This window comes from Entelurus aequoreus, linkage group LG03, assembly GCF_033978785.1.
Source record: "Entelurus aequoreus isolate RoL-2023_Sb linkage group LG03, RoL_Eaeq_v1.1, whole genome shotgun sequence".
Taxonomy (NCBI): domain Eukaryota; kingdom Metazoa; phylum Chordata; class Actinopteri; order Syngnathiformes; family Syngnathidae; genus Entelurus; species Entelurus aequoreus.
In genome coordinates, this window is record NC_084733.1 from 91,905,783 (window position 1) to 91,918,046 (window position 12,264).

The 12,264-nt window shown below is 28.0% G+C and overlaps 1 protein-coding gene across 3 annotated transcripts in view; it reads left to right on the forward strand.

Moving 5' to 3' along the window:
• The window catches only part of LOC133647115 (SAM and SH3 domain-containing protein 1-like), a 91,802-nt gene extending 81,027 nt beyond the window's left edge, over nucleotides 1–10,775 (forward strand). For 2 of the 3 annotated variants that reach the window (XM_062043237.1, XM_062043239.1), the window contains exons 14-17: nucleotides 5,224–5,393; nucleotides 5,462–5,668; nucleotides 5,747–5,897; nucleotides 10,406–10,764. In XM_062043237.1, coding sequence (XP_061899221.1) covers nucleotides 5,224–5,393; nucleotides 5,462–5,668; nucleotides 5,747–5,897; nucleotides 10,406–10,529 — 652 coding nt within the window. In that variant the 3' untranslated portion in view covers nucleotides 10,530–10,764. Of the gene's footprint in view, nucleotides 1–5,223; nucleotides 5,394–5,461; nucleotides 5,669–5,746; nucleotides 5,898–10,405 lie in introns of all 3 variants that reach the window. The other variant, XM_062043238.1, reaches the window with a different exon arrangement.
• The last annotated feature ends 1,489 nt before the right edge of the window (nucleotides 10,776–12,264 follow it).

A 12,264-nucleotide genomic window follows, 5' to 3' on the forward strand; every position in this document is an offset into this window, starting at 1 on the left:
TCAATGTTATGAATTATTGAGGTATATAAGGATCCTATTACTTTACCTCAAATATTCCACTTTGACATTTTTTTGGGGGGGAGAACGTTGAATAATTTCTGTTTTTGCCATTAAAAAAAACTGTATTTTAACTTCATATCAACGGATCTGAAGTTGAAATGATTTTTTTTTTCAATGTATGACTTATTTTTTAACACTTTTACAAGTGGTCCCCAAGCATTTTAGTGTGATTCTTTTTTTAAATTTGATTTCATAATCTCATTGCTCAAAAAATAATAATGAATCAAAATGTTGTTATGAATTAATAACCTATTTTTTCCCATCAAATATTTCACTTTGTCATTTTTGGGGGGAAAATATTGCACATTTTGTGCGTTTGCCATAAAAATAAGATTTTCTTTAACAAAAAGGGCATAAAACATAAAAATATATATATATATTTTCATATCAACAGATAAACCGGATATAGAGATTTAAAAAACAAATGCATAAAAAAAATAATAATACAAAAAAATAAAATAAATATGTATATATATATATATATATATATATATATATATATATATATATATATATATACTGTCAAAAAAATATTAATGTATTAAAATCAATGTTATGAATTATTGACCTATTTAAGGCTCCTATTACTACACCTCAAATATTCCACTTCGACATTTTTTTGGGGGGGGCAATGTTGAATAATTTGTGTTTTTGCCATTAAAAACAGGGTTTTCGTTAACTTAAGAGCATAAAACATAAAACATTTTTATTTTAACTTCATATAAACTGATCTGAAGTTGAAAATATATATATTTTTTCAATGTATGACTTATTTTTAACATTTTTACGAGTGGGACCCTTTTGGGTCCCCAAGCATTTTATTGTGATTTTTAAATTTTTTTATTTCATAATCTCATTGCTCAAAAAATAATAATGAGTCAAAATGTTGTTATGAATTAATAACCTATTTTTTCACAACAAATATTTCACTTTGTCAATTTTTGGGGGGAAATATTGCACATTTTGTGCGTTTGCCATAAAAATAAGATTTTCTTTAACAAAAAGGGCATAAAACATAAAAATATATTTATTTTTTTATATCAACAGATAAACCGGATATAGAGATTTAAAAAAAAAATTCATTAAAAAAATAATACAAAAAAATAAAATAAATATGTATATATACATATATACTGTCAAAAAAATACTAATGTATTAAAATCAATGTTATGAATTATTGACCTATTTAAGGCTCCTATTACTTTACCTCAAATATTCCACTTTGACATTTTTTGGGGGGGGGAATGTTGAATAATTTGTGTTTTTGCCATTAAAAACAGGGTTTTCGTTAACTTAAGAGCATAAAACATAAACATTTTTTATTTTAACTTCATATAAACTGATCTGAAGTTGAAAATATTTTTTTTTTCAATGTATGACTTATTTTTAACACTTTTACAAGTGGGACCCTTTTGGGTCCCCAAGCATTTTAGTGTGATTTAAAAAAAAATTTGATTTCATAATCTCATTGCTCAAAAAATAATAATGAATCAAAATGTTGTTATGAATTAATAACCTATTTTTTCCCATCAAATATTTCACTTTGTCATTTTTGGGGGGAAAATATTGCACATTTTGTGCGTTTGCCATAAAAATAAGATTTTCTTTAACAAAAAGGGCATAAAACATAAAAATATATATATATATTTTCATATCAACAGATAAACCGGATATAGAGATTTAAAAAACAAATGCATAAAAAAAATAATAATACAAAAAAATAAAATAAATATGTATATATATATATATATATATATATATATATATATATATATATATATATACTGTCAAAAAAATATTAATGTATTAAAATCAATGTTATGAATTATTGACCTATTTAAGGCTCCTATTACTACACCTCAAATATTCCACTTCGACATTTTTTTGGGGGGGGCAATGTTGAATAATTTGTGTTTTTGCCATTAAAAACAGGGTTTTCGTTAACTTAAGAGCATAAAACATAAAACATTTTTATTTTAACTTCATATAAACTGATCTGAAGTTGAAAATATATATATTTTTTCAATGTATGACTTATTTTTAACATTTTTACGAGTGGGACCCTTTTGGGTCCCCAAGCATTTTATTGTGATTTTTAAATTTTTTTATTTCATAATCTCATTGCTCAAAAAATAATAATGAGTCAAAATGTTGTTATGAATTAATAACCTATTTTTTCACAACAAATATTTCACTTTGTCAATTTTTGGGGGGAAATATTGCACATTTTGTGCGTTTGCCATAAAAATAAGATTTTCTTTAACAAAAAGGGCATAAAACATAAAAATATATTTATTTTTTTATATCAACAGATAAACCGGATATAGAGATTTAAAAAAAAAATTCATTAAAAAAATAATACAAAAAAATAAAATAAATATGTATATATACATATATACTGTCAAAAAAATACTAATGTATTAAAATCAATGTTATGAATTATTGACCTATTTAAGGCTCCTATTACTTTACCTCAAATATTCCACTTTGACATTTTTTGGGGGGGGGAATGTTGAATAATTTGTGTTTTTGCCATTAAAAACAGGGTTTTCGTTAACTTAAGAGCATAAAACATAAACATTTTTTATTTTAACTTCATATAAACTGATCTGAAGTTGAAAATATTTTTTTTTTCAATGTATGACTTATTTTTAACACTTTTACAAGTGGGACCCTTTTGGGTCCCCAAGCATTTTAGTGTGATTTAAAAAAAAATTTGATTTCATAATCTCATTGCTCAAAAAATAATAATGAATCAAAATGTTGTTATGAATTAATAACCAATTTTTTCCCATCAAATATTTCACTTTGTCATTTTTTTGGGGGAAATATTGCACATTTTGTGCGTTTGCCATAAAAATAAGATTTTCTTTAACAAAAAGGGCATAAAACAACAACAGATGAACCGGATATAGAGATTTTTTTTAAAAAAATCATTAAAAAATTAAAATAAAAATAAAAAAATAAATAAAAAAATAATACAATTAAAAAAAAAAAAAAAAAAATATATATATATATATATATATATATATATATATATATATATATATATATATATATATATATATATATATATATATATATATACTGTCAAAAAAAATTAATGTATTAAAATCAATGTTATGAATTATTGACCTATTTAAGGCTCCTATTACTTCACCTCAAATATTCCACTTCGACATTTTTTTGGGGTGGGGGGGGGAATGTTGAATAATTTGTGTTTTTGCCATTAAAAACAGGGTTTTCATTAACTTAAGAGCATAAAACATAAACAAATGTTATTTTAACTTCATATAAACTGATCCGAAGTTGAAATTTTTTTTTTTTTCAATGTATGACTTATTTTTAACATTTTTACGAGTGGGACCCTTTTAGTGTGATTTTTAAAAAAAAATTGATTTCATAATCTCATTGCTCAAAAAATAATAATGAATCAAAATGTTGTTATGAATTAATAACCTATTTTTTCACCTCAAATATTTCACTTTGTCAATTTTTGGGGGGAAATATTGCACCTTTTGTGCGTTTGCCATAAAAATAAGATTTTCTTTAACAAAAAGGGCATAAAACATAAAAATATATATATATATTTTTATATCAACAGATAAACCGGATATAGAGATTTTAAAAAAAAATTCATTAAAAAAATAATACAAAAAAATAAAATAAATATGTATATATATATATATACTGTCAAAAAAATACTAATGTATTAAAATCAATGTTATGAATTATTCACCTATTTAAGGCTCCTATTACTTCACCTCAAATATTCCACTTCGACATTTTTTGGGGGGGGGGGGGAATGTTGAATAATTTGTGTTTTTGCCATTAAAAACAGGGTTTTCGTTAACTTAAGAGCATAAAACATAAACATTTTTTATTTTAACTTCATATAAACTGATCTGAAGTTGAAAATATTTTTTTTTTTCAATGTATGACTTATTTTTAACACTTTTACGAGTGGGACCCTTTTGGGTCCCCAAGCATTTTAGTGTGATTTAAAAAAAAAATTGATTTCATAATCTCATTGCTCAAAAAATAATAATGAATCAAAATGTTGTTATGAATTAATAACCTATTTTTTCCCATCAAATATTTCACTTTGTCATTTTTGGGGGGGAAATATTGCACATTTTGTGCGTTTGCCATAAAAATAAGATTTTCTTTAACAAAAAGGGCATAAAACATAAAAATATAAATATATTTTTTTATATCAACAGATAAACCGGATATAGAGATTTTTTTTAAAAATTCATTAAAAAAAACTAATACAAAAAAAATATATATATATATATATATATATACATATATATATATATAATATACTGTCCAAAAAATATTCATGTATTAAAATCAATGTTTTGAATTATTGACCTATTTAAGGCTCCTATTACTTCAACATTTTTTTTTGGGGGGGGGGGGGGGGGATGTTTAATTGCCATTAAAAACAGGGTTTTCGTTAACTTAAGAGCATAAACCATAAAACATTTTTATTTTAACTTCATATAAACTGATCTGAAGTTGAAAAGATTTAATTTTTTCAATGTATGACTTATTTTGAACATTTTTACGAGTGGGACCCTTTTGGGTCCCCAAGCATTTTAGTGTGATTTTTTTTAAATTTGATTTCATACTGTCATTGCTCAAAAAATAATAATGAATCAAACTGTTGTTATGAATTAATAAGCTATTTAAGGCTACAATTTCTTCACATCAAATATTTCACTTTGTCATTTTTGGGGGAGAAAATATTGCACATTTTGTGCGTTTGCCATAAAACATGATTTTCTTTACAAAAAGGGCATACAAATTTAATATATATATATATATACTTTTTTTTTTTTTTATATCAACAGATAAACCGGATCTAGAGATTTAATGACAAAAGTAAAGACATAAAAATAATATCTGATTTATTTTGACCATTTTTATGACTGAGACCCTTTTGGGTGCCCGGGACCAAAATTGAAAAGAGCCCAAAAGGTTAAAAAAAAAAAAAAAAGTATATATTGTACTGCTTTTGAAAATGAAAAATATGAAAATGGCCCCTGCATGATTTAAATTTTCAGTGGAAAAAATGTGGACACCCTTGTGCTGCACACAGACTACTCTAAAGTGATGATTGTAGCATTATGAGTAAGAATGTGGTTCTTGGAACAGGCGGTCGGACGGCGAGCACCACCGACTCGTCCAACAGCAACCGAGAGAGCGTCAAGTCGGAGGACGGCGAGGAGGACGAGCCGCCGTACCGCGGTCCGTTCTGCGGCCGCGCTCGCGTCCACACCGACTTCACGCCCAGCCCGTACGACGCCGACGCCCTCAAGCTGAAGGTAAAACGCCCCTTTCAGGGCCAAGGCCCACGACGGACGCTCATGCTCGGCCTTCTCCCCCCCTGCAGAGCGGCGACGTCATCGACGTGATCAGCACGCCGCCCGCGGGCACGTGGATGGGCTTGCTCAAGGGCCAGGTGGGCACCTTCAAGTTCATCTACGTGGACGTCCTCCACCAGGAGCACGCCAAGCCCAAGAAGACGCGGCGGCGCAGGAAGGCCCGGCAGCCCAAGGCCTCGTCCGTGGAGGAGCTGCTGGAGCGCGTCCATCTCAAAGTAATCGTCTTCGTCACCGTCGTCGTCGTCATCAGCGCTCATTTGCATAATCCTCCCAAACCCCTCCCCTACCCCCAGGAGCACCTCCCCACCTTCCTGTTCAACGGCTACGACGACCTGGACACCTTCAAGCTGCTGGAGGAGGAGGACTTGGACGAGCTGCACATCAGGGACCCTCGACACCGGGCGGTGCTGCTCACCGCCGTGGAGCTGCTGCAGGAGTACGACGGTAGGCGGGGCTTAGGGAGGGGCTAGAGTCCACATGGCGATTCATGTTAAACCAAAATACACACACACACACATATATATATATATATATATATATATATATATATATATATATATATATATATATATATATATATATATATATATATATATATATATATATATATATATATATATAAACACAAAAAAATTAGCAATATTTTCCCCTAAAAATATTTGAGTGAAATATTTGTTGTGAATTTTTAGAGACTTCAATATGTTAATAATTCATAACAACATTGATTTGGATTCATTATTATTTTTTGAGCAATGACAGTATGAAATAAAATAAATAAAAAATCACACTAAAATACTTGGGGATCCAAAAGGGTCCCACTCATATAAGTGTTAAAAATAAGTTAAAGATTAAAAAAAAAAAAAAAAATATATATATATATATATATATATATATATATATATATATATATATATATATATATATATATATATATATATATATATATATATATATATATATATATATAAACAATTTTTTGATTTTTTTTTTTTCAAATTCAGATCGGTTGATATGAAGTTTGATTTACTTTTTTTTATTTTATTTTTTTTATAAAAATTTTGTTTTTATGTTTTATGTCTTTTTCTTAAAGAAAACCCTGTTTTTAATGGCAAAAACGCAACATATTCAATATTCCCCCATGTGGAATATTTGATGTGTAGTAATTGGAGCCTTAAATAGGTCAATAATTCATAAAAACATTGATTTTAATTTAAAAATATTTGATTGAAATATTTGTTGTGAATTTTTAGAGACTTCAATAGGTTAATAATTCATAACAACATTGATTTGGATTCATTATTATTTTTTGAGCAATGACAGTATGAAATCAAATAAAAAAAAATCACACTAAAATACTTGGGGATCCAAAAGGGTCCCACTCATATAAGTGTTAAAAATAAGTCAAAGATTTAAAAAAAAAAATATATATATAACAATTTTTTGATTTTTTTTTTCAAATTCAGATCGGTTGATATGAAGTTTGATTTACTTTTTTTTATTTATTTAAAAAATATATATTTTATGTCTTTTTCTTAAAGAAAACCCTGTTTTTGATGGCAAAAACGCAACATATTCAATATTCCCCCAACCCCCCATGTGGAATATTTGATGTGAAGTAATTGGAGCCTTAAATAGGTCAATAATTCATTAAAAAATTGATTTTAATTCATTATTTTTCGAGCAATGACAGCATGTATATATATATATATATATATATATATATATATATATATATATATATATATATATATATATATATATATATATATATATATATATATATATATATATATATATATATATATATAAACACAAAAAATTAGCAATATTTTCCCCTAAAAATATTTGAGTGAAATATTTGTTGTGAATTTTTAGAGACTTCAATAGGTTAATAATTCATAACAACATTGATTTGGATGCATTATTATTTTTTGAGCAATGACAGTATGAAATCGAATTTTAAAAATCACACTAAAATACTCATATAAGTGTTAAAAATAAGTCAAAGATTTTAAAAAATATATATATACATAAAAAAATTTTTTTTTTTTTTTTTCAAATTCAGATCGGTTGATATGAAGTTTGATTTACTTTTTATTTATTTTTATTATTTTTTTAATACTTTGTCTTTTTCTTAAAGAAAACCCTGTTTTTAATGGCAAAAACGCAACATATTCAATATCCCCCCCACCCACCATGTGGAATATTTGATGTGGAGTAATTGGAGCCTTAAATAGGTCAATAATTCATAAAAACATTTATTTTAATTCATTATTTTTCGAGGAATGACAGCATATATATATATATATATATATATATATATATATATATATATATATATATATATATATATATATATATATATATATATATATATATATATATATATATATATATATATATATATATTATATATATATAAACACAAAAAATTAGCAATATTTTCCCCTAAAAATATTTGAGTGAAATATTTGTTGTGAATCTTTAGAGACTTCAATAGGTTAATAATTCATAACAACATTGATTTGGATTCATTATTATTTTTTGAGCAATGACAGTATGAAATCAAATTAAAAAAATCACACTAAAATACTTGGGGATCCAAAAGGGTCCCACTCATATAAGTGTTAAAAATAAGTCAAAGATTTAAAAAATATATATATGTATATATAACAATTTTTTGATTTTTTTTTTCAAATTCAGATCGGTTGATATGAAGTTTGATTAACTTTTTTGATTTGATTTTTTTTATAATTATTTTAAAATATATTTTATGTCTTTTTCTTAAAGAAAACCCTGTTTTTAATGGCAAAAACGCAACATATTCAATATTCCCCCAAACCCCCCATGTGGAATATTTGATGTGAAGTAATTAGAGCCTTAAATAGGTCAATAATTCATAAAAACATTGATTTTAATTAACTATTTTTCGAGGAATGACAGCATGTATATATATATATATATATATATATATATATATATATATATATATATATACATATATATATATATATATATATAAACAAAAAATTAGCAATATTTTCCCCTAAAAATATTTGAGTGAAATATTTGTTGTGAATTTTTAGAGACTTCAATAGGTTAATAATTCATAACAACATTGATTTGGATTCATTATTATTTTTTGAGCAATGACAGTATGAAATCAAATTTAAAAAATCACACTAAAATACTTGGGGATCCAAAAGGGTCCCACTCATAAAAGTGTTAAAAATAAGTCAGAGATTAAAAAAATATGTATATATATATATATATGTATATATATATATATATATATATATATATATATATATATATATATATATATGTATATATATATATGTATATATATATATATATATATATATATATATATATATATATATATATATATATATATATATATATATATATATATATATATATATATATATATAACAATTTTTTTATTTTTTTTTTCAAATTCAGATCGGTTGATATGAAGTTTGATTTAATTTTTTTTTTTTTTTAATTAATTTAAAAAAAAATGTTTTATGTCTTTTTCTTAAAGAAAACCCTGTTTTTAATGGCAAAAACGCAAAATATTCAATATCCCCCCAACCCCCCATGTGGAATATTTGATGTGAAGTAATTGGAGCCTTAAATAGGTCAATAATTCATAAAAACATTGATTTTTATTCATTATTTTTTGAGGAATGACAGCATGTATATATATATATATATATATATATATATATATATATATATATATATATATATATATATATATATATATATATATATATATATATATATATATATATATAAATGTATATATATAAACACAAAAAATTTGCAATATTTTCCCCCAAAATATTTGAGTGAAATATTTGATGTGAATCTTTACAGACTTCCATAGGTTAATAATTCATAACAACATTGATTTTGATTCATTATTATTTTTTGAGCAATGACAGTATGAAATATAATAAAAAAAACAAAAGGCGAGTGCCGCTAAGAAAAGCCATTGAAGTTTAGGCATGGCTATGCAAAATGAAACTAAAACTGAACTGGCTGCAAAGTCAACAAAAACAGAATGCTGGACGACAGCAAAAACTTACTGTGGAGCAAAGACGGCGTTCCACAAAGTACATCCGAACATGACATGACAATCAACAATGTCCCCACAAAGAAGGATAAAAACAACTGAAATCTTCTTGCTCGCTAAAACAAAGCAGATGCGGGAAATATCGCTCAAAGGAAAACATGAAACTGCTACAGGAAAATACCAAAACAAGAGAAAAAGCCACCAAAATAGGAGTGTGAGACAAGAAGTAAAACACTACGCACAGGAAAACAGCAAAAAACTCCAAATAAGTCAGGGGGTGATGTGACAGGTGGTGACAGTACACCTACTTTGAGACAAGAGCTATACTGATGCATGCTTGGTTATGCTTTAAAGTCATACCCAACAATTGCGACAACGACTTTTTACTGCAAATCCTCCACACGACACCTCCGCTCCGGACAGGCTAACCTCCTCCAACCTCCGACTACAAAACTACGAACAGTCTGTGGAACGATCTCCCTGACCACCTGAGGGCACCACAGACTGTGGATGCTTTTTTTTTTAAATATTAAAAACCCTTCTTTTTAGATATATGCATACTAAGTCTACCTATTAGGCTGTACTAGTTTTATTGTTTTTTATCATCTTTTTATTATTTTTTAATACACTCTAGCCCGTTGAGGTTGTCTGCTCAATGTAAAGTGCTTTTTACAAATACAATCTGTTATTATTATTATTATTATTATTATTATTACTGTCAACTGAGTTTTGTTTTTTAACGATTTCTGCTGCTGGTGCGCCTGGGGATTTTTTTCAACGCAAAAAATGTGCCTTGACCTCAAAAAAGGTTGAAAAACACTGCAAACAGTAACAGTCCGCCCTCTGCTGGCGGCGCTGTGTCCTGCAGGCAGCAGCGACCCAGAGCGAGGCAGCCAGGAGAAGGCGGCGGTGGCGGACACGCTCGGCCTGGCGGGAGATTCCCCGCGCGACTCGGGATGTTACGAAAGCGGCGACAACCAAGACCACGGTAACGACGAACGTCTTACTTCCTCCCGCCAGATTCGAATTCTGAGCATTGACCGCCTGGACGCTGAGAGGCCGCCGTGTTCTCCGTGAGTGCAGGGAAGACAAGCTCACGAATTGTGCCTACGGATGCATGAATGACTTCTTTAAGTGTGTGTGTGTTTGCACTACAACGAAGTGGTGACAATGTGTGTGTGTGTGTGTGTGTGTGTCATCATAGATGCTGAGTGTTGGGAAATTAAAAAACATGCTTTACCAGTCTGGACTCCTGCCTTTTTAAAAAAAAAATATCACGTTCTTGTTATTCTTCAGGTGGTTAAAAGAAAAGAAGAAGCTGTAGTTATGTTTGTAAATGATTGTTCGGGTTTTTCGGAGCCGGCAGTTTAAAAAAATAAAATAAACTCATCTTGTGGAGGGGGGCGTGGTCTGCGGGCCTGCCGCGGAGCGGGGTGTGTAAGGACCGGCCTCCAAGCCAGCGGCAGGTAGAGTAGATTGCCCAGCTGGGGCTGGCTATCTAATCACCTATCATGCTCCTTATTTTCCGTAGGTCATAAAAATATTCCATAATTAAATAAGAATAACAGGGCAAAATAATGTTACACAGCCGTTATTTCCTGGCTCTAAACCTGCAGAAAATAGTTTCTCTATGTTTACATTTTCACACTTTTTTTCTTAAACATTTCTTACATATTCCTCATTGTTGCACCTTCCTTTTTAAAAACGTATTGTTGAGTGTTGAATTTGACTATTTTGTTAAATGATCTAATACCATGTTGGCAAAATACAAACACACAATACATATACAGTATATATATATCAGGGGTCACCAACGCGGTGCCCGCGGGCACCAGGTAGCCCGTAAGGACCAGATGAGTAGCCCGCTGGCCTGTTCTAAAAATAGCTCAAAGAGCAGCACTTACCAGTGAGCTGCCTCTATTTTTTAAATTGTATGTATTTACTAGCAAGCTGGTCTCGCTTTGCTCGACATTTTTAATTCTAAGAGAGACAAAACTCAAATAGAATTTGAAAATCCAAGAAAATATTTGAAAGACTTGGTCTTCACTTGTTTAAATAAATTCATAATTTGTTTTACTTTACTTCTTATAACTTTCAGAAAGACAATTTTAGAGAAAAAATACAACCTTAAAAATGATTTTAGGATTTTTAAACACATATACCTTTTTACCTTTTAAATTCCTTCCTCTTCTTTCCTGACAATTTAAATCAATGTTCAAGTAAATTAATTTTTTTTATTGTAAAGAATAATAAATTAATTTTAATTTAATTCTTCATTTTAGCTTCTGTTTTTTCGACGAAGAATATTTGTGAAATATTTCTTCAAACTTATTATGATTAAAATTCAAAAAAAATATTCTGGCAAATCTAGAAAATCTGTAGAATCAAATTTAAATCTTATTTCAAAGTCTTTTGAATTTCTTTTAAAATTTTTGTTCTGGAAAATCTAGAAGAAATAATGATTTGTCTTTGTTAGAAATATAGCTTGGTCCAATTTGTTATATATTCCAACAAAGTGCAGATTGGATTTTAACCTATTTAAAACATGTCATCCAAATTCTAAAATTAATCTTAATCAGGAAAAATTACTAATGATGTTCCATAAATTATTTTTTAAATTTTTTCAAAAAGATTCGAATTAGCTAGTTTTTCTCTTCTTTTTTTCGGTTGAATTTTGAATTTTAAAGAGTCGAAATTGAAGATAAACTATGTTTCAATTTTTTTTTT